At 31.7% G+C, this 25,032-nt stretch overlaps 1 protein-coding gene across 1 annotated transcript; it reads left to right on the forward strand.

Annotated features, from left to right (window-relative positions):
* The first annotated feature begins 6,810 nt into the window (after positions 1-6,810).
* LOC139499118 (uncharacterized) lies at positions 6,811-22,027 on the forward strand. Its single transcript, XM_071287803.1, has 5 exons — positions 6,811-6,904; positions 16,879-17,294; positions 17,937-18,014; positions 18,809-18,990; positions 21,401-22,027. The coding sequence occupies exons 2-5, from the start codon at positions 16,980-16,982 to the stop codon at positions 21,828-21,830; spliced, it is 1,005 nt and encodes a 334-aa protein (XP_071143904.1). The 5' UTR covers positions 6,811-6,904; positions 16,879-16,979; the 3' UTR covers positions 21,831-22,027.
* Positions 22,028-25,032: the final 3,005 nt, after the last annotated feature.

Genomic DNA, 25,032 nt, shown 5'->3' on the forward strand with positions numbered 1-25,032 from the left:
TCTATGAAATTTTAACACAAGGTTTATGACCATAAAAGGAAGGTTGGTATTGATTTTGGGAGTTTTGGTCCCAACATTTTAGGAATAAGGGGCCAGAAAGGGCCCAAATAAGCATTTTCTTGGTTTTCGCACCATAACTTTAGTTTAAGTTAATAGAAATCTATGAAATTTTGACACAAGGTTTATGACCACAAAAGAAAGATTGGGATTGATTTTGGGAGTTTTGGTTTCAATAGTTTAGGAATAAGGGGCCAATAAAGGGCCCAAATAAGCATTTTTCTTGGTTTTTGCACAATAACCTTAGGTTAAGTAAATGGAAATCTATGAAATTTAAACACAATGTTTATGACCACAAAAGGAAGGTTGGTATTGATTTTGGGAGTTTAGGACCCAACAGATTAGGAATTAGGGGCCAAAAAGGGACCCAAATAAGCATTTTTCTTGGTTTTCGCACTATAATGTTAGTATAAGTAAATACAAATCTATGAAATTTAAACACAAGGCTTATGACCATAAAAGGAAGGTTGGTATTGATTTTGGGAGTTTTGGTCCCAACAGTTTAGGAAAAAGGGGCCCAAAGGGTCCAAAATTAAACTTTGTTTGATTTCATCAAAATTGAATAATTGGGGTTCTTTGATATGCCGAATCTAACTGTATATGTAGATTCTCAACTTTTGGTCCCGTTTTCAAATTGGTCTACATTAAGGTCCAAAGGGTCCAAAATTAAACTTAGTTTGATTTTGACAAAAAATGAATCGGTTGGGTTCTTTGATATGTTGAATCTAAAAATGTACTTAGATTCTTGATTATTGAAGTTTTTTTGGTCCAGTTTTCAAATTGGTCTACATTAAGGTCCAAAGGGTCCAAAATTAAACTTTGTTTGATTTCATCAAAAATTGAATCCTTGGGGTTCTTTGATATGCCAAATCTAACTGTGTATGTAGATTCTTCATTTTTGGTCCTGTTTTCAAATTTCAAATTCTACATTAAAGTCCAAAGGGTCCAAAATTAAACTAAGTTTGATTTTAACAAAAATTGAATTCTTGGGCCTCTTTGATATGCTGAATCTAAACATGTACTTAGATTTTTGATTATGGGCCCAGTTTTCAAGTTGGTCCAAATCAGGATCTAAAATTATTATATTAAGTATTGTGCAATAGCAAGTCTTTTCAATTGCAGTATTGTGCAATGGCAAGAAATATCTAATTGCACAATATTGTGAAATAGCAAATTTTTTTTTAATTAGAGTTATCTTTCTTTGTCCAGAATAGTAAGCAAGAAATATCCTATTTGTGCAATAGCAAGAATTTTTTTTAATTGGAGTTATCTTTCTTTGTCCAGAATCAACTTAAATCTTTGTTATATACAATATACAATGTATATACACTTTTTACTACCAACTGATAAATTTAAATAATCTTTACCATTCAGTGATAACAAGCAGTTTTTTTACATCTTAATATTTTATGATGTATTTAAATGAGTAGTTATTGTTGCAAACTCCATTAGAAATTTGAATTGATATCAGTTTTGAAAAAGGGAAACGGGGATGTGAAAAAAAAGGGGGGGGGGTTAAATTTTTCTCATTTCAGATTTCATAAATAAAAAGAAAATTTCTTCAAACATTTTTTTGAGAGGATTAATATTCAACAGCATAGTGATTTGCTCAAAGGCAAAAAAAACCTTTTAAGTTCATTAGACCACATTCATTCTGTGTCAGAAACCTATGCTGTGTCAACTATTTAATTTTAGATTTAAAAAGTTTGAAGAAGAAATCTTTAATTGATTTGTAAAATCTTGGCATTTGTTTTGTGTAAAAAAAAACCATGTAATGTCAAAAATTTGATCACAATCCAAATTCAGAGCTGTATCATGCTTGAATGTTTTGTCCATACTTGCCCCAACTGTTCAGGGTTCGACCTCTGCGGTCGTATAAAGCTGCGCCCTGCGGAGCACCTGGTTATATATTTCATCACAAAATAAGGTTTAAATGAGTAGCTGCAAATTCACTTGTTATGCCCCATTAATGGGCATTGTGTTTTCTGGTCTGTGGGTCCGTTCTTCCGTTCGTCCCACTTCATGTTAAAGATTTTTGTCGAGGTGGTTTTTGATGAAGTTGAAATCCAATCAACTTGAAACTTGGTACACATGTTCCTTATGATATGATCTTTTTAATTTTAATGCCAAATTAGAGATTTCCCCCCATTTTCACGGTCCATTGACCATTGAAAATGATAGTGTGGATGGGGCATCCGTGTACTATGAACACATTCTTGTTCAACTCTCCTTTAAACCAAGATCAGTGATTTTACACTATAACATCAATTTTCAAATACTGTATTCAATTATATAATATTATCATTATTAATGAACTATGAACATAGTAATGACAACAATTAATGGGAGCAGAATCTGCTTACCCCTCTGAGGCATGTCTCATTCTTTATACTGTGTGTCTTTTGAATGTCCCTATGATATCTTTGGCCTCTCTTAGCCAATACTTTCTAAACCATAATAATTGCTTCAAACTAAATATTACTATATTTTGGTTTCAAATACTAGTAAATAAATTACACCAATAATGCATATAGCTATTACGAATTGGTAAAAATGTAGTAAGAGTTGGTTTATTATGACTTGTCAAAGATACAAGTTGAAGTGGATTTGTAAACTTTTTTTTAAGTCCATGAATGTTTCACTATATCCTTTATATGAAGTGTACATTTAAATCCCTTGTTCATTCCTTGATATTCTTCACCTTCTTGAGATCAAGTGAACAAATCTATTGTGTAATATTTTTCTATAACTTTATAGTGTATAAATGGAACTCATCATCGATACCAGGATTACGATTATGTACACGATTCGTCTTAAAACTCGATCATCCCCCCCAAAAATGTAGACCGTTGTTTATCCTAAGCTTTTGGTTTCCCTTTTTGCTCACCTGGTCCAAAGGGCCAATTGAGCTTTTCTCATCACTTGGCGTCCGTCGTCCGTCGTCTGTCGTCCGTCGTCGTTAACTTTTACAAAAATCTTCTCCCCCCTGAAACTACTGGGCCAAATTTAACCAAACTTGGCCACAATCATTATTTGGGTATCTAGTTTAAACAATGTGTCCGGTGACCCGTCCAACTAACCAAGATGGCCGCCATGGCTAAAAATAGAACATAGGGGTAAAATGCAGTTTTTGGCTTATAACTCAAAACCCAAAGCATTTAGAGCAAATCAGACGGAGTAAAATTGTTTATCATGTCAAGATCTATCTGCTCTGAAATTTTCAGATGAATCAGACAACACGTTAGGTTGCTGCCCCTGAATTGGTAATTTTAAGGAACTTTTGCTGTTTTTGGTTATTATCTTGAATATTATTATAGATAGAGATAAACTGTACACAGCAATAATGTTCAGCAAAGTAAGATTTACAAATAAGTCAGCATGACCAAAATGGTCAGTTGACCCCTTTAGGAGTTATTGCCCTTCATAGTCAATTTTTAACTATTTTTCTTAAATCTTAGTAATCTTTTAGAAAAATCTTCTCCTCTGAAACTACTGGGCCAAATTAAACTTAACTTGGCCACAATCATCATTGGGGTATCTAGTTAAAAAATTGTGTCTGATAACTCTGCCAACCAACCAAAATGGCCGCCATGACTAATAATAGAACATTGGGGCAAAATGCAGTTTTTGGCTTATAACTCAAAAACCAAAGCATTTAGAGAAAATTTGACGAAGTAAAATTGTTGATCAGGTCAAGATCTATCTGTCCTGGAATTTGCAGATGAATCGGATAACTGGTTGTTAGGTTGCTGTCCCTGAATTGGTAATTTTAAGAAAATTTTTCTGTTTTTTTTTAATATTATTATTCAGTGCTCTAGCTAGAAATCAAAAGGGGCAGGGTGCCAGTGGAGGGCAGAGCACTTTTTATGATAAGAAAAGGCACTGCTAATTTTTTTGTCTATGTTTCCGTGTGTATCACGAGTTAACGAATCTTTTTTTTTTTTTATGGTATATGTTTTTTTTTTTAAATAAAGACGCTTTTCAACTATAGTCTTTATTTCATTGTTTGTGTAGTTATGAATGATATAGTACATCGTCATCAACATATTATGTTTTTACAGTTTAACTTCACTCTACCCATTATCAAAGATTATGTGTCAGAGTCTTTTTGTGTTTTTTTTATCTATAAAGGAATTGTAGCTTTTAAATCATCATCACAACTGAAATTGAGAGCATTACTAATTTAATAATGTTTAGAACATGGATTGCTAACAGTATAATTATCAAGTAGAAATTGCAATATATATTTTTTGATATGTTCAAAGACAGTTAATATCTTTAAGGTAACATTATTATGTTATTATATATTCAATTGGTAATTTATTCCTTTTTTTGATACTAGATAATATTTTTAGAGCACAAATTTGTAATAAGCTAAAACAGGGGAAGTAACTCCAAAATCAATTTCCACCACGTTTGGGTTAATTAAAAACTGTGCTTGTCGCTAACAAGTTGAAATGGAAGGCATTTCAGTAAATTCTAAAGTCATGAAAGTCTTCATTTATATACGCTCTTCCATTGTGACTTGGAGATCGAAAATGCCGACCCAAGCTAAACACACTCGCTGACACATTCATCAAAAGTATGACAAAAAGATACATTGTCCTAATTAAATTACCTAGTTATTAACACCTTTGAAGTCTTTATCATTGTAATTGATTGTAATGACATGATTAACCTGGGGGCAATCACACAGGTGTCATATATGTAATTAACTTGGAGATCAGAAATCGATGAAACAAAATTTTACCAAAACGGCACAAGATAATTTGGGAAAAAGACGTCAGGGCAGAAGGGCGCGGATGAAGGCACCCAGGGCGCGGCTGAGGGCACCCAGGGCGCGGCTGAGGGCACACAGGGCGCGGCTGAGGGCACCCAGGGCGCGGCGCCCTTCTATTTTGGGCTAGCGAGACCACTGTTTTTATTGATAGCGATAAACTGTAAACAGCAACAATGTACAGCAAAGTAAGACCTGAAAATCAGTCAACATGACCAAAATTGTCAATTGACCCCCTGATGAGTTATTGCCCTTCATAGTCAATTTTTAACAATTTTCATAAAATTTGTAGATTTTAACTAACATTTTCCACTGAAACTACTGGGCCAAGTTCATTATAGATAGAGATAATTGTAAGCAGCAAGAATGTTTAGTAAAGTAAGATCTACAAACACATCATCATCACTAAAACACAGTTTTGTCATGAATCCATCTGTGTCCTTTGTTTAATATTCACATAGACAAAGGTGAGCGACACAGGCTCTTTAGAGCCTCTAGTTTTTTTCTTGAGTTTGTCAGATATTCGTAGATGTTTATTGCTCTTTTGGGGTATATTTTGACAGTTGATTAGTAGGCAATAATACAACACCTCTTTATACTCATACATTATATAAATATATACAATACACTATATAACAATAAACTTGAAAAATTAACTATTGGACGGTCTGTTTATATCTTACTTTGGAACTCAACCAAAGATTAAATTTTTAAAATGGATTCCTTAAAAAGAATTAAAATCACAAAAATACCGAACTCCGAGGAAAATTCAAAACACAAGTCCCTAATCAAATGGCGAAATCAAAAGCTCAAATACATTAAACGAATGGATAAGAACTGTCATATTCCTGACTTGGTACATACATTTTTTTATATAGCTATCTAAATATCGATCTCTAAATTTATCCAAATAAATCAAGTGTTCTAATAAACAACTTAAATTGTTATTGGTGTAATAATCAACACTATAGCTCTTTTAAACTTCTAATGTATCAGCAATAAAACGTAAATTTGATTTGATTGTGGTGTTTACTACTCTAGGAGTGGTATGACTCAGATGAATATGTGAAGACTAAAACATTTTAAAGATCTCTTAGATAATAAATAATCTAAGTATTCCTCCTAATGTGACGTCTGTCCTCTAAATTTATTATTCGTATCCTCAATGCTCTTCAACTTCGTACTTGTTTGGCTTTATATATATTTTGATATGAGCGTCACTGATGAGTCTTTATATGTAGACGAAACGCGCGTCTGGCGTACTAAATTATAATCCTGGTACCTTTGATAACTATCACATACTACTGAATATTTTCTCCACTATGAATAGATTACCGTTATATGCATATGAGGGTTTGCACTTTCCACAGTGTACTTTCATTTAACATTTTGGATTCTTGAATTCTACTTTATTTGTCAAATAAATCTTTAGAAAGTTTAAATTTATCATATGAAATATTTTTTTTATATATATTTACAGGAACATGAAAAAGACGTTTTAAGTATATATTTTTTGGATTTTTTTCTTCATCTAAGCTAGATTTTTTCTATTGTATATAATTATACTAATTGCCATGAAATCACTTGAAGATATATATTCCGAAATGATAACACGGTTCACAAATACAAAAAACAAAAGTCATTGCATGACGTGTTATTTTGAAATTTCCCAGGGAATTATACAATTTATAAATAGATTTTTTTTTAAATACATCGATTTTGTTTGGTTTCAATTTCACTTTTTACAAGAGTATTTTTTTTATTTGCAAGGCTAGAAGAACTCTGTATCTGCTTACAAAATGTTTAGAGAAATATTATTGTTTTCTACAATACGGATTATCCCTGTCATTCGTTATCTTGGAAAATAATATTCTAAAAATAGATATATGGTGAATTCCCCGTAAATTATTTTTTCTAAACATAGCATTTATAATTCAATTATTTTTTTTATATATTGCAGTTACTTTTTATTTTTTATTTCATTAATGTCTTTCATCTGGACAAGAGTTGCAGAAAACGATATGTAAGACAAAACTTTTAACTTAATTGTTAATATTTTATTCAAAAATTGTAGCCTATGCTGACACAATATTAATTCATTATATAGGGGTGCAAGTAGGGTGCCTAAAACTGCGAGAGAAAAAAATTAACGAAATAATAAACGACCATACATTTCTTTTTTGTTAACTTGATGGGGCTGTCAGCTTTTTGATATTTTCATCACATTCTATTCTATCTAATTGAATTGGTATTATTATTTTTACCCCTAATTAAAACGGGAAAGTATAGATCTTTACAAACCGAGTCTTTTGTGCTGCCGAAGAGTACATGGCCTTACATATTATACAAACTTTTGAAGAACTAAGACTATGGTTTAACACAATGTTTGAAAAAAGAGTTTGAAAAAAATGATAACTTTGTTTAAATGAATTCAAATATAAAATGATCATGCATTTTAAAAATGAAACGGAAAAGATATATATTTCGTTATCATTATATAATGTTTTGTTTCATTCTTATAAAGGTTTGTTCTGTTTTTATTTGATCAATTTCATGTAATGTATGCTCATTGCGTTTTTTTTTATTCGTTAACTTCTTTTCTTTCTGTTCTTTTTTCTCTTTTCGTTTTTTTTTTATTTCATCTCGTTTCTATATCGTTTTGCACTTTACAATTATCACCCTTCAAGTTAAAGGAGAAGTCATAAAAAAATGATTGTACTGTTTAAAAAAACAACGATGTTGGTCGTCTATAAGTATTTTCAGAGTTAATCCTACCATGATCATGTTATTATGTCATTTAATTTGATTATTATCTTTTGCCAATTGTGATGATACCTTAATTGAGTCATCTAGTCGTCTTTCATCCATGTCCAAATTCCCACCTTTTGATTAATCCAGTGCCGGTTACTTCTTAGTTGACCAATCGTTTTGTCGAAATGACATAATAGGGTTACATGATCAGTTTTATATTGTATATAGTTATTTGCAATCGATTTTTGTTTTATTAGAGATACATGTATATGAAAAAGGCATTGGTTTCAATTTAAAAAAGAAATATGATTTGACGAAATGAGACAAGAACCTGAAGGACATATACAATTTAAACAAGTCCACATTGATTTACTATACATAAGCTTAGATATGATAAGAATAATTTTCGTTTTGTTAAATGAAAAACCTCTCCATTAATTACTATACGTTAGAAATAGATAACCTAAGCTGTATTTGGAAACACTTTTAAGGAATTTTTTGTCCTCAATGCTTTTCAACTTCATACTTTTTTTGGCCTTTTTAACTTTTTTATTATTCGTGAGTCACTTCGTGATGAGTTTTTTGTAGACGAAACGCGCGTCTGGTGCAAATACAAAATTTAATCACTGGTATCTCTGATGAGTTTATTAACTTTACTTATTCACTATTTTCAAGAGAAACACGTGAAACACTGAAATATACGTTACCCTCGCCTTCATCATTTGTTCATTGTCTTCGCACGAAAGAGAAAGCGCGTTTGTGTCTTAACAGAAAAGAAATGTATCAGTCTAATGATATGTAACTCTTAGCATTAGACCTCTTGGTTATACAGACATTCTTAATTTGGACTTCTTCATTAAATACATTGGTATTAATTAGAAATTTTGTCAATTACTTTTGCTGAATTCCTATTCCCTGTTGAGTAGAAATTTGCCCGAATGATGTCATTCATTTGTAATTATATAAATATTTCAAGTTTAGGGTAAATAAAACATGTATGTCTCTTCTTATCACAACAATTTTATCCCAAGAAGTTTAAAACAAAGACTTTATTGAATATGGTCCATGATGTCGTTAACCCCTTTTGGAACTTTTGTTACTATTTAGATCTGTAACATTACATGACTCATTTACTTCCCGGTTCACAAATAGATGTGATGACTTCATTACCTTAGTAATACATGATTTAACATATTTTCCCATTATACTGTATATATAGTTCGTATATAGAATACAATTCCACAAATCTTAATGTATATATATTTACTATTTCACAGTAGTTGTATTCAATTTATTGATTATAATGATATACCGTTACTGCTTTAGCATGTTCAGCATTTTAAGATAGTTCTATAAATTTACAACTATTTAATGATTTTAAATGACTTATTGATGTGTTTGTGTGCAATAAAATTGAGAAAGGAAATGGTGAATATGTCAAAGCGACAACCACCCGACCATAGAGCAAACAACAGCCGAAGGCAACCAATGGGTCTTCAATGTAGCGAGAATTCCCGCACCCGTAGGTGTCCTTCAGCTGGCCCCTAAAATATGCATAATAGTACAGTGATAATGGACGTCATACTAAACTCCGAATTATACACAAGAAACTAAAATTTAAAATCATACAAGACTAACAAAGGCCAGAGGCTCCTGACTTGGGACAGGCGCAAAATTGCGGCGGGGTTAAACATGTTTATGAGATCTCAACCCTCCCCCTATACCTCTAGCCAATGTAGAAAAGTAAAAGAATAACAATACGCACATTAAAATTCAGTTCAAGAGAAGTCCGAGTCCGATGTCAAAAGATGTAACAAAAGAAAATAAATAAAATGACAATAATACATAAATAACAACAGACTACTAGCAGTTAACTGACATGCCAGCTCCAGACCTCAATTAAACTGATAGAAAGATTATGTCTTCATCATATGAATATCAGGTACAATCCCTCCCTTTAGGGGTTTAGTATCATACTATCATAAAATATATGAGAAGAACATAACCCGTGTCATGCCAACAACTGTTTTTTTAGAAATAAATGTGTTTAGTTCTGATGCAAAGACCCTATCAGTGAATCAATGTTAAAGCCAAAATATGCAATCTTTAATGACCTGACAACAGTATCGTAACTATATCCCCTTTTAATAAGTCTATTTAAAGGTTTTGTTAGTTTCTGAGGAGAATACTGACATTTTTGTGCTTTATAAAGAATATTTCCATAAAATTTTGGATGTTAAATACCTGAACGTATAAGATGTCTGCATGTTGAGTTATATTTACGAATTATTTCCTTATACCGGTGATAAAATTTAGTAAATGTTTTGACCAGTTTGTGATATCGAAAACCCTGGTGTAATAATTTTTCAGTAATACATAAATTTCTCTCGTTAAAATCTAATACATTGTTACATACACGAGCGAATCGTACAAGTTGAGATATATAAACACCATAAGATGGTGACAAGGGAACGTCACCATCTAAAAATGGATAATTAACAATAGGAAATGAAAAATCATCTCTTTTATCATAAATTTTTGTATTAAGCTTCCCGTTTATGATATAGATATCAAGATCGAGGAAAGGGCAGTGGTCATTGTTATCATTAGCTTTATTTAAAGTAAGTTCTACAGGATAAATTTCTTTGGTATACATACTGAAGTCGTCATTATTTAGAGCCAATATATCATCCAAATATCTAAAAGTATTGTTAAATTTTTGTATCAAATGTTGTTTTGATGGGTCTTTGCTAATTTTAGTCATAAATTGTAACTCATAACAATACAAAAACAGGTCCGCAATAAGTGGTGCACAGTTAGTCCCCATTGGAATTCCAATAACTTGACGATATACGGAATCTCCAAAGCGAACAAAAATGTTATCAAGTAAAAATTCAAGTGCATAAATAGTATCAAAGCATGTCCAATTGACATAGTTCTTTTGTTTATTGCTACTAAAAAATGATCTAAAAGAGTTTGAACATATGTACTCGCATTCCGACTTTTTAAATGCCCAGTTAATTAGGGATGTGAATTTTTTCTTAATAAGAATATGAGGCAAAGTGGTATATAGGGTAGAAAAATCAAAACTTTGAACAGATTCAAAATCACCAATATATGCATGCAATTTATCAAGTACTTCCAACGAGTTTTTGACACTCCAGAAGTAATTAATTCCACTATTTTCAAAGGCCTTATTTGAACAATTTATTATCAGGTTTTTTATTGTACCAAGTGTACTAGTAAGTAAAACAGACAATTTAGTAGTTGAACAATGGCTAGAAGATGAAATAAATCTATATTTGTAAGGTTTTTTGTGCAGCTTCGGAAGCCAGTACATAGTTGGGACTTTCATTGTGTTTGGTTCTGCTTGTAAAGAAGTAGCTAAAAGTTTATGTTTGTTACAGATGTCGTTTTCTGAAAATGAAGTCAGTTGGAATGTTGGTGAATTCGTGATTTCCTTTTGCAGAACCTCTATATAAAATTTACGTCAAACAATAATGATATTATTAGCAGCTTTATCAGCCGGGACAAAAACAAATTCCTTGGCTAGTTCTGTTAGTTTATTTTTGATACGCGAAATAGGGTTTTTATAGTTTTTGTTGAGGGTAAAATGTTCTTTAAAATGTTGTATTCGAATATCAACTATCTTCATTACTGAATTAAAAAAAGAGTCCAAAGATTTTTTGTCAGCTTTTTCCCGTTTTACCCATTTCAAACAGTAGGCACGGAGTGAGTCGTTGATGATATTACGACACTCATTCCAGTTAATAGTTGACGGGGGACGATATTTAGGTCCTTTACTGAGAAATGATTTTAACTCTCGGTCGCGAACGATGTTAAGGTCTCCTGTTATAACATGGGAAATTGGTACATAGGTGTATTCTGAATTACTGCAATTACACGACATAGGTGTATTTTCAGTGATATTTACATCTTTACACAATTGGCTATAATTAAACACATATTTTCGGGTAGATTTCTTGTAAATATAACAAATGAGAGGGAGTTCAGTATTATCAAAATATCCAGGAATTTGGTCTTTAACAGAATGGTCGTTAAAAATACCGGCAATATTTACAAAATCAAAACCTTTATTGACATACTTTATTTTAATAAAATGTTTTTTATGATCTTCAGGGCGATCAATTTTTGGAAACAGTTTAGAATAACAATATGCCATTATAATTTGGACAATTTCATACTTAGGACTGTAATATGAAATTGTGTTGCAATCCTCTAAAATTTTATTTAATTTATTTATAGGTAAAGAACAAAGCTTGGTTAACAGATAATGTCTGCCGTTGTTTTTTGAAATGGAAATTAGGTCCGAAATATTTGTATGGTTGGTCCGAAATTTTCTTTGATTGCGATTATTTCTGCGTCCATGAGAACGATTTTTACGAACAGTTTTAGAAACTATATCCAAAATGTTAACAGAATCGGTTCTTGATATATTGCCAATTCCCATGATATTATCATTAAGACCGAGAGGGTAGACTGTCTGTAATTTTTTAATCCAATTTAATTCATTTATTTTTCGTGATCGTACAAACTTGGAATGAGATTCACCAGGCTGCTTATTTACTACTTCTAAAGGTTGAACTGTTAAATATACATACAGGTCATACATTTTGAATCTTGAAAATGTTGTCTTGGACAATCTATAAATCATTTAAGCATATATTTTTGTCATATAACCTGACAAATACATTTTGAAAAAATGCAAACAATTTCTTGAAATTATTTCTAAATTTAGGCAAATATTTCCGTATCTATAAATACATGAAATAAAAATAAACACAAATAGATATTTAAAAATCCTGATTGGATATCAAAAGTTATTGATGCATGTGTTATGGTAGTTTTATTGTTAATTTGGTTCTTTACCATAGGACATTAGGAGCTATATTATTATTTATACGATCTATTAACTATTTTAGCATATATTTGTCATATGACCTGACAAATAAATTTTGAAAAAAATGAAACCATTTTCTGTTAACCACTGTTAACGTTTATTCTGATATTATTTCTAAATTTAGGGACATATTTCCGTATCTATTAATACATGAAAAAAGATCAACAGAAATGGTATTTAAAAAACCTCATTGGAAATTAAATGTTCGTGATGCAAGTGTTATGCTTGTTTTATTGGTAATTTGGTTCTTAACCATGTTTATTCATATTAAGAACAAGCACCTGCATTAATATATATACGATGACTTATTTCTTTTAATAATACGTTAACCACCAGCTTTTGGTCGAGTTCGTGTTGCTTAGCCTTTGGTTTTCTATGTTGTGTTTTGTGAACGATTGTTTGTCTGTGGGCTTTTTTCTTTCTTAGCCATGGCGGTTGTCAGTTTATTTTCGACTATGCTATATAATAATTACAAAATATTTCAAGGGAGTTTGAATTTGTACAGATTTTACTAGTGGTTGGCCGTTGATGCTGAATATTTTACCTCAAGCGATAGGCTTATAACACATTACGGTTCCTGATGTATTGATATTCTGTTTCACAATCGTGAATTTTCTCGTAAAATGCTATGTTATCACGTCATCGTTCAATGCCGTCGGGTAGCTCATCAACAAAAATAGCATATGACGTGGGAGTATGACTGGAATAGCCCAAACAATAGATATTCAAAATTAACCACGAGTGTGTACATGGTGTACTCAAATAAACTCATCATAGATACCAGGATTGAAATTTGGATTTGCGCCAGACGCGCGTTCGTCTACAAAAGACTCACCAGTGACGCTCTAATCCAAAACAGTTTTAAGTAAACCCAAATAAAGAACGAAGTTGAAGAGCATTGGTGACCAAAACTTCATACAGTTTTGCCGAACACATCTAACTTAAGGTAATTTTATCCCATGGTTAAAAACCCTTAATAGTTCAAAAACACAAAGTTTTGTAAACAGTTAATTATGACCATATCAATGATAATTCATGTCAACATAGACGTAAATTTTTGAAGAAAGTCATATCATCATAATGTAAATTGAATCACATTATTTAAATATTGAGCGAATACGTAAAATTGAGTTGAAGAAAACAATGAATGCCTGCAAATAATTATGAACATCAAAAAGTAGATAAATTTTACGATTGGTACTATTGATCGAGTAAAACACAACTGTGATAAAAGGTCATGATAACAATATTTACCATTAATCCCTTCGCATATATCATCTATTTCAGTCATTTCCTAATCGTTGTATCACGTCTTTGAGATGAGATCACACATTATCAACAACGACAAAATGTCATAGAAGTTATCAGCTACGTTACAGTATATTAGAAGACGTTGTAACACTTAGTTTTTATAAGGCACAAAACGGTACAACAATGAGGGGAATAGAACGATAAACAGTTAATATGGTGTTCGATAGAATTATAGATAGAAATATCGAAATTGTCAACCCTCGACACAATGTGGAGCTTTGTTACTCGTTCACTTCACATGTTCGCTAACAAAAGCTCGCGGCTAATATTTTTCAATATCAATTCTAAGAAAAACCATATTATCCATACTTAAATTGTTTTAGAAAAAAATAGGTCATTTTATTACTCACTTTTTTCTGCCTATGTTCTGTAGCAAACAAAACGCATACCAATCTTCATACTCTAGAATTCGTCTATAAGACGCTTCGAAATTAAACAATACGTTGCTCATATTTATTCATTTGACCCATCCAGAAATTAACGTGACAAACGGTTGAATTCGAATTCGAATATGATCAATATCGAATTGATTTGTTAATCATTGGTTCCATTTTACTGTATCATTAGGAAAATAGACAATTTGTTATCCTTCAATGTTCGGTCAATATTGCTGGAATTTTGTTTTTAAATAATACACATCATACCAAAAGAGCTTACTTCTTTTTATGACCCGTAACACCACTGTTCCTTGTTAGAATTAACGATTGTAAAATAATACCGTCATCTTGGATGTCAAAATAAGACATAAAAGTCGTGCTGCTCTAGTCGAAAATCGATTTTATTATACAAACAAAGAGAAAAAAAACAGTGAGTCGAACGGATCTCAGAAAACTTAAGATATGCCCTATAACAAACCCAAAAAGATAGTATGTAATTTAATAGATACAACAACCCTTTTGGTGGCTTAAGATCAAGCACCGATATATAAGGTTTATCGGGAGTTAGACCTTTTGTATCATTCAAGCAATTTGTGGTGTCGACAACAAATATCCTTTGATCAATTTAAGTCGTGACGGGATATTCCTCCCTCGTCATATCACACCTTTAAGTCAACATAATGTGGAAACGGCGTGCGTAACGTATTGATGTATATGCTAACTTCATGAACTGAGGCTTTGTTACTTATTAGAATTAGTTGTAATAGCAGTTAAATTTTTATCCTATTTCTGAACACGCGAGACCAATAAGGTTTCATGATGTTTAGTCTTCTGTTTCACTGTTCTGGTTTGTTCAATGTCTTTATTATTCTATCTTTTCGACATGATTTTGTCAGTTTTTTTTCCGCCGCATGAGTTTGGTATATATTGCCTCTGTTTTATAAATCATTGGTTGACAAGGCCAACAATGCCAATAATAGGGAAAGATCCAGATCAAGCGCTGGCCTCGTATAACTTGGTTGAACTGTTATTTTATTTATCTGTTATCAATTGGTAAAAGGGTAAATTACTAAGAAATAACTTTTTAAAGTACATGATAAAAGGAAATGTATCATAACATAAATAGATGTGTCGCTATAATGGATTTCCTTATCAACTTCGCAAATATATTACGTAAAGGGACTGAACAAATCGGGAAGTATTTTAATATAGTTTTTGCTTGACCGAAACATCACCTGTCGTCTTCAGTAAACAAAATAAAACTGGAATCCTGTAAACATGCATTTTTGTTTGTTTTGCATTCTTTTAGCGCACTTGCTTAACATAATTGGTTTAAATTACTAGGTATATACTCCGTATGAACATGATGAAGGTGCTCCTACTTATAGATGGCTTATAATTATAAGCGAAGAAGAACCCGAGTGCCATTTGTCGTCATAATGATCGTTAGCATAATACAACGACAACATTTAACACTTTGACATAGCTTGATGTTATGTTTTTTTGCTTCAATTAAACAATGAATTACCGGCCGACCGCCGTTTCTACAAATAACCTATCATTATAGCAATTATTGTTTGTGTAAGTGTTCATGAACCAAATTCCAATAAAGTTAAAAATGTTTGCATATAAAGTCCGACAAAATAGACAATATATGTATCATCTGTTCCTGAGGGGTTGGTTCTTTTTATAATATGACTTGTCCATTAATTTGTCAACAACGATATTGGACTTCAAATCACTTGTACTTTTTCGTGTTGCTAAGTCTTACTTTTTCTGTGTTTTGTTTTTTTGCACTATCGTTTGTCTGTTGTTTTTTGTAGCGATGACGTTGTCAGTTAATTTTCGACTTTTGGGTTTGAATGTCGATCCCTTGCGTTCGCCATCTTTAAATTGTAAATTAAACAAAAAAATATAGTTAGGTTTCAAATCAAATAAATTTAAATGTATATCTCATACCAATCACATTTACATAGAAGTCTTGATTAACAAACAAAGGTAAGTTTTACTGCTTGTGATGAGTTAATTATTAATCAATGAAAGTGTTAATCCGTGTACAAACACCGTTAAAAATGGCTCTAATCGGTTGCGTAGGGTTCAACACAGGTGATTTTGATTTTGTTCTTCTTTAGGAATATGATCTGGTCAACAATATCAGACTAAGGACTGTTTGGCTTTCTATTTTTTGTTACAAGTAGTGAATATGAAACCATTTCATCAGAATGAAAGGACGTTGCTGGTACTACTATAACAAATTGTATCTTCAGGATAGACATAAGTATGTTGTTAATTCATGTAATTGGTTTTATTTAGTATTACGACGGGAATATTTCAACGGAACTAAAGTGAGTGGAAATGTGAAGAGAACTATATCAAGGTGTATAACAGTCAAACGAGTATCCGAGTACTAAACCTTCCGATCGAGTACCCAAGTACTTGAATACTCGTTGCCATCCCTATTGGAGACAAATTTCATAATACATGGTCATGAACTATTGGGTTGGGGGACAATACTTCATACGACAATTTTTTGTTTGACAGAAACGAATAAATAAGTAAGTATATCATTATTAATATGAAAATAATTCTCTAATCTAAAATCATCACAACAAGAATCAATTAAAAAAAAACCTTTTTTCTATTTTAATCGGAAATTCGATAATTTAAATTTTGTTTTTTTCAAGATTTCCTTAGCGTCGCCAAAGTATTGGAGAGGCCTACATAATAATTCTTACCAATTACAAGTAAGAATAGTTACAGAGAATAGACAAACATCATTTAAAACATGTCTGTTGATAAAGAATCTACTTTTCTCAAGTTAACGCTGGAGGGAGAAATAATAACTTCTGAAACCGTGACTACGGAGGAATTATCGAATGTCATCACAACCATGAAGAAAGAAAGTCAGAAACTAGCTGTGTCCTTCGACTGGACGGAAGTACATTCCAAACCAAAGGCATTGACATCAGTCATTATCGCATGGGCAACAACACAAAACCGCAAGATATTTGAAAGAAATGTTTTGACTATAGAAGAGAATGATATTAAAAGCACTTTTTCAAAGATAAAAGAAATCCTTGAGGATAGAACTCTACCTAAGGTTAGTGTTATGCCAATTTTCTACAACCCACGTTTTTCATAGACATATAAAAAGTATCTATCTGATGTTTTCAGAGATAGAAACGTATTTATCATTTTATCAGCAAGGGTTACAGAGTATAAGACATGAAATAGAGCAAATTATCTCCCTTGTATTGACTTATCAATAAAGACAACAGTAGTATAACCCAATAGTTAATTCAATAAAGCAAAAGCAAACCAGGGTAAAAACAAAAACTGCAACAAAGGAAAACATATCATAAATAAGAGGAAACAGAACAACAGAAACACAAAACTACAACAAAAGCAACGCCAAAATATTCATGAAGAGAATGTAGATTACAGCTGCCTTAATCTGACTGTGACATAATCGGAAAATATGGTGGGTTAAAACATTATTTAAAACTTGATATTTTAACATGAAGTATACTAAACAGATTGTTTCTTTGGCTTGGGGTTATAACTTGCAGTTTTTATGTCCTTTTCCCGTTGATTCGGATGTCAAAACAATTGAGAATTAATATATTTGTGTGTAAGGTATCATCATCTTCATATATAACTTAAAACATGAATCCATAACCTGAAAACTACCTACAATAGAAACATGTTATACAAATATGCATTTCTTAAATTATTTTTATAGATAACATTTAATCCGAGAGCAGACTTCACCAGTTTGTTAGATTACGGAATCAAACTTCAGAATATATTTGACATACAGGTATATGTCCTATGCATGAGTAAATTCAGACAATATTAGTTGTCAAATGTTCAAGCATATCTTTTAATGGAAACTATGTTAGGATAAATAAATACTCCATACTGACAGTTTCATATAGGTGAATCAGCAAATCGTGGATATTTAATGTTTTAATAACATTTATCTAAAAGCATATTTAAAAATTTGGAATATATCGTATGGTTTCATAAATAAGTTAAGGTCATAGGTTAAATTGAACTTAACAGTATACGCTTTTTTAAGGGTATTACGTTTGAAGACAATTATGAATACAAGTTTATAAGTCCGAACGAAAGACGTGCAAGAATCCAGTCAAGTATAAAATGCCCTTTTCGATGTTAAAGATTAAACAGAGTACAAGTACCTGTGATATAAAACAATTAAAATGAAATTCATGATAATATAAGTTTACAAAACGTATTAGTTTGTATTTATTACTTCAACCAAATAAAACTGAGAATTGAAACGGGGAAGGTGTAAAAGAGACAACATCTGAGCAAAGAGGAGAAAACAGTGCAGGTCCACCAATGCTTTTAAATTTGTATGATCCTTGTAAATTCTTACCAAATGCCTCTGAAACATGATTTAAACATTTCATAATAAGAATTTTTTTTTAAATTTTTGTGAATAAATATCAAACTTTTCTTTCAACATGTAGTGTTACTTACATATACAAATTACAGACAGAGAAGCAAAACATTGCGACCTCTCGTGTAACGCTGTTTTAGCAACACAGATTGCAAAATATAAACATATCAAACTTGATTTTATAATAGGCATGTGTTCAGTGCATAAATGCAAGGAGAAATGAAAAAGGCGCTCTCGTGATGAATGAAAGCAACACTTTAGATGAAATATGTACGATGTATAACACACGTAATTACGACAATTCGCCTATGCTTGTGTCTAACGTTATAAGTCAAATGGATATAGAAGAGCTATTAACAAAAAAGAATGGGTAGGTACAACGATTACTTTTATAGATATGCTATAGAAATGTTTGTTTTAAATCTGTATACACTATTTTGACACAGTGTGTTTATTTATTTTCTATGTCAGTTTAAAATTTGGGCAGCTAGAAAAATGCGTACAGTGATGAGTATTTTTTTCTCATCTATATTTCGTCCATTACTAGTACTTGATTAATTTAATTCGGTTCCAAGTCAAATCATCTCAAACTGATTCAGCATAATCGGATGACTTATCATCAATATCCAGTTTAGTAATCCGTTTAATAGGACGAAACTGCCAATTCAGTAATTATTATGCTATGCATATTTGTTAACAAAAGAGGGTCGAAAGATACCAAAGGGACATTCAAAATCATAAATCGAAAATAAACTGACAACGCCATGGCTAAAGATGAAAAAGACAAACAGACAAACAATAGTACACATGACACAACATAGAAAACTAAAGAATAAGAAACACGAACCCCACAAAAAACTTGAGATCATATCAGGTGCTCCGGAAGGGTAAGCATATCCTGCTCCAAATGTAGCACCCGTCGTGTTGCTCTTATTATAAAACATACGGTAAAAAGTCTTTATCGGTAGCTCATATTTATGAAAGGGAAGGGGATTGTAGTTTCAACGTAAGGAACATAACCGATATCATTTTAGAAACGGTTATTCCATAACGGTCAACCATCTCGTGAAGGCGTGCGTAAAATTTACGAAGGGATGATTTCATCTGGAACTCTTGGTTAAAAAGCTGTCTTATGAGCAGTAACCCTCTATAAAAAAAATCATGATAGGAAATGTAATCACGGGAATATCGTATCAATGGGAGATAAATAACCCCTATGCAGGTGCTGCTGAAATGTTGTTACTTAGAAATGACAAGTGCACAACTGGAAAGCTGGAATCACCTCTTTTGTCGTAAATTTTTTTTTCAACCGATCCTCATTGTTAATTTCTAGATGTAAGTCAAGATATGAGGCCGACTTAACTGTATCTGTTGTATTCTTAATCTCTAGTTCGATGGGATAGATGAGTTCAACATAGTGACCAAATTTTGAATTATTTAGTGAAAGAACATCATCTATATAGTCGAAAGTGGAGTTTAAGAATATTGCTAACTTCTTATCTTTCTTCATAAGAAGTTCCTGTATGAAGTAAGCCTCATAATAATGAAGAAACAAGTCGGCAAGATGAGAGGCACAGTTGGTTCCCATTGGAATGCCGACAGTCTGTTGAAAAATACGTCCTCCGAACGTAAAAAATATGTTGTCAATCAAGAAGTCAAGCATCTTGATAATGTCAGTCTCAGAGAAGTTTTTGTTTGAATCTCAGTGATCCTTTACAAAGTAGGATTTATCCCTATCTACGTTGACCATTCGTTTTTATGAAACAAAGCAATACGACCTTTTTCAATTTTTCCTTGAGTTTGGAATGAGGAATCCTTGTGTAAAATGAAGAGAAGTCAAATGTTTTGATACTATTGCAATAATAAAGTGTCTTGAACTCTAGATCTTTTGAAAATGAAACGTATAGCTTTCTCGTCCAGTTCCATTCAGATAAGCGTCCTCTTAGCAAAAATGCTGAAGTAGAACAAACGTCATCTGATTATCATCACTGTATTGTCTTTTGGACTGTAAGTCCCTGAGAATATCATCAGCCCAGTAGAAAGCGATTTTCCATTGATATGACTTACAGGTGTATTAATAGGTGTGTTTCCCTCGGTTTTGTTTTATGACCAATATTTGCTTCAGTTAAATCGATTGATGACTGTTGAGCAGCGGTATACTCATATTGTCTTTATTTGAATGTTTCAACTATTAACTTAGGAACAAAATTGTCAACTGAACCTTGCAACCGTGGATGTTTTTAATGCTTATTGGCTTTTCAGTTTGACATACTTTTAAGCCTTTGTCTCCTCAATTATGTAGACTTTAACTTGGAAATAGATATGCGGTAACATTGGAAGTCTTATAACCAGAAGTAAAACCCTTGCAAAAGTGGGATGTCCGTTTGGAAGTGTGGGTTGTACAAATACGTCCGGTCAAAATTAAATCCTATGTCTCGTGTAAAGAGAGCGACACGCTCGTTGCAGGTTAAGAACCCCTGCAACAACTGTTTGAAGGGTCAATAGCTACCTGTTGTCAGGTAAATTTATATTAAATATACCCTTCATATTCAAGTGGCAGTCTGGCCTGCATCACGGACTGTTTCTGTTACAGAACTTACCTATTGTATTTATTGTTAATTTGTTCTCGTTCTGAACATGCATGAAATATTTTTTATTTGAAGTAAATAGTCAGAATTAAAGTAATTAATTATTGCAACAATATATATTTTAAAAATGTGTTAATTATCAATAAATTATTGTTTAACCCGGTTTACCTTTTCATTTTCTCTTTTATTAAGGACATGGTTTACAGCGTTAAAGAGGATAAAATTTTTATATAGAAGAAGAATGGCAAGAATTATTAATGTAACCAAAAAGCAGAAAGAAAGCATGAGAAGAAATTCTCATCGATTTAGCAGCTTTGAGGAAACCACTACAGCTCGGAAAGATGAAAAGAAAAGGAAAAGAACATGCCTTTACCAACGCAATATGGGGATAGAAATGGAGAACGATTCTTCATATCTATATTGCACGGGACTGAAAGAAATTGTCACCAACAATCGACAAAAAATGTCAGGGATATCTAAAAACGACGATGTTAAGCATAATAGTATGCACGAAAATTGTGCATTGTCGGTCTCTGAACGTCAGACTTCAGACGAGATTCATAAAGTTTGCGTACTTGCAAGTTACCAAAACACACTACAACGGTGTAACAAAATAACATAAAATTCATGATCACGACATAATCTGGCCATGTTGAATGGCTAAATGATATTTGAGATACGTTATCTCCGTAAATATAATTCAACAACTTAATAAAATGTTTTTTGGTAAAATCTTATCATGTGGTTTCTCATTTAACTGACAAAAGGTCTGAACAAACTATAATTGATGCAAAATTAAAACAGATACACAACAAAAGTAGATTTAGTCTAGTTGTTGTTGAATTATTCTTATAACTTTTACACAGAAATTGACAGAGACATAAGGTCTTTAACAATGATTATGGATCTATATGGTCAAAATTTGGGTCATACAGGAAAACGTCACCTGTCACCCCAGCTAGAAAAATTGGAGAATCTACAAAAAGAAAAACAGTTATCATTACAACAAAAATCATGTGAAGTAATACATGTAATAAGGGTGTAAATTAATAAAAGTTAAAATGAACTGAGATTGCTACACAAAAACAGTTTGTTGTGATTGCTTGACATATCAAGATGAATTGCATGAAACATTGAATAATTTGTTAACGTTCAATCACGTGTTGTATTAACATTAAAAATACAAATTTTACTACACCATATGCACATTTCAACAATTCATGTCTCTTCAGTCAGTCATGCTGGAGGCCAACTTATTTGATTACTGAAAACCTGATACAAAAGGTATAGAGTTGAAAAGCTAATAAAACCAAAGGACAAACAATGAAGCCAGAAACGGACAATGAATTAGAGATAAACATGAGGAAGATACGTTCATAATTTTGAAACAATAAATCATCAAATTGAAATAAAGAAATATTCGTATTTATGTTGAGTTTTTTTCCAGTACCTATATATTTTCTTAAAGTTTGTGTCAATAATGTTTCTTTTTAAATTCAGGATAAATTCAACGTATCATCCCCACCCCTGTCAGTTGTTGAGATCCCCGCTCTTAAACCATTTATTTTCTTGTTCGTCATGTCGGGAGAAATTGAATGTTGTTCAAGTGGAGTTCTCCTTAGGTATTTATTAATCTGGCTCGGGTAAACTCCTAACAGAATATTCTAGCTGTCATTAATTGTGTGCAGGTTGTTGAACAGAAACATTTACACGCAAAAACCTTAACGACGAAAACGTTATTGATGAGATTATTTTGTATTGCATCTATACAAAATGACAGGAAAATAAGAAAAACTAAAAAAATTATTGGCTAAAATGATACAATGTTAATGTTATTGTACTTAGATTTTTGATACGACGGTAGTGCCAATTTTTATTATTGATTATGTCATAATTTTGTTTTCTTTCAAATCTGCCGTTATACATCTCCTTCTTTAATAAAACCATTTTTATATATATGTGCATTTATTTTATCGCATAGTTGACATATTCTTGTATTGACTACATTGAAAAATAAAAACATAGAATAGATGTTTGTGGGCATCAACTCTTGTCAAAATCTTGTAATTGGAAGTAAAATTCAAAATACTGATTTAGCTTTTTTCCATAATCATACTAAACATGAAGTTGTTAATTGGCAAGTGATTTTCTAAACCATACTAGTTATCTGTTTGTTAGCCGTTTTATATAAACTTAAAACTTACTACGTTTAGTTTCTTTTGTCATTTTCATGTTTTATTAGAGCAGATCATGATATCGTATGAAGTTGACACCAATTCTGCTCTAGATCCACGATTCGGTCAAAAGTAAAATAATCTTGTCATTCTTTAAGTTTAATATTGATAGATCAGTTTTTAGTCTATTTTCACATGTTTCCTGTCGGAGTCTTTTATTTCCTACTATTCGGTATGAATGTTTTTCATTTTTGAAGGCTGTACAGTTACCTTTAACAATATTTATTTTCATCATTTGAACTCTGGTGGATATTTGTCTCATTAGCAATCATACCACATTACTTCATTTTTGTCGAGTCTTCGACTTTAGTCGAAAAAGCGAGACTAAGCGATCCTACATTCCGTCGTCGTCGGTGTCGTCGTCGTCGGCGGCGGCGGCGTCCACAAATATTCACTCTGTGGTTAAAGTTTTTGAAATTTTAATAACTTTCTTAAACCAAACTGGATTTCTACCAAGCTTGGACAGAAGCTTGTTTATGATCATAAGATAGTATCCAGAAGTAAATTTTGTGAAAATAAAATTCCATTTTTTCCGTATTTTACTTATAAATGGACTTAGTTTTTCTGCGGGAAAACATTACATACACTCTGTGGTTAAAATTTTTAAAATTTAAATAACTTTCTTAAACTATCCAGGATTTCTACCGAACTTGTACAGAAGCTTATTTATGATCATAAGATAGTATCCAGAAGTAAATTTTGTGAAAATAAAATTCTATTTTGTCCGTATTTTACTTATAAATGCACTTAGTTTTTTTGCGGGAAAACATTACATCACTCTGTGGTTGTAGTTTTAAAAATTTTAATAACTTTCTTAAACTATCCAGGATTTCTACCGAACTTGTACAGAAGCTTATTTATGATCATAAGATAGTATCCAGAAGTAAATTTTGTGAAAATAAAATTCTATTTTGTCCGTATTTTACTTATAAATGCACTTAGTTTTTTTGCGGGAAAACATTACATCACTCTGTGGTTGTAGTTTTTAAAATTTTAATAACTTTCTTAAACTATCCTTGGTTTGTACCAAACTTGGACAGAAGCTTGTTTTTTATCATAAGATAGTATCCAGAAGTAAATTTTGTGAAAATAAAATTCTATTTTGTCCGTATTTTACTTATAAATGCACTTAGTTTTTTTGCGGGAAAACATTACATCACTCTGTGGTTGTAGTTTTTAAAATTTTAATAACTTTCTAAAACTATCCTTGGTTTGTACCAAACTTGGACAGAAGCTTGTTTTTTATCATAAGATAGTATCCAGAAGTAAATTTTGTAAAATGACAAATTCATTTTTCCATATTTTACTTTAAATGGACTTTTTTTCTGCCAGGAAACAACACATTCACTCTGTGGTTAAATTTTTTAAAATTTTGATAACTTTCTTATACTATTTTTTATTTGTACCAAACTAAGACAGAAGCTTGTTTATGATCAAAAGCTAGTATCTGGAAGGAAATTTTGTTAATATTTTGTACCTGTGTATCTGTATTTTACTTATAAATGGACTTAGTTTTTCTTCTAGTTAACATTACAGCCAGTCTGCAGTTAAAGTTTTTAAAACATTTATTAGATTCATAAACCATCCAGG

Source organism: Mytilus edulis, chromosome 12, assembly GCF_963676685.1.
Source record: "Mytilus edulis chromosome 12, xbMytEdul2.2, whole genome shotgun sequence".
NCBI classification, from domain to species: Eukaryota; Metazoa; Mollusca; class Bivalvia; order Mytilida; family Mytilidae; genus Mytilus; species Mytilus edulis.

Bases quoted from the DNA above. Each gene is read 5' to 3' on its own strand.
- LOC139499118 (XM_071287803.1), top strand. From the start codon at position 16,980: ATGTCTGTTGATAAAGAATCTACTTTTCTCAAGTTAACGCTGGAGGGA. The intron at 17,295-17,936 runs GTTAGTGTTATG...TTATTTTTATAG, and splicing joins AGGATAGAACTCTACCTAAG to ATAACATTTAATCCGAGAGC. The intron at 18,015-18,808 runs GTATATGTCCTA...ATTTTATAATAG, and splicing joins AGAATATATTTGACATACAG to GCATGTGTTCAGTGCATAAA.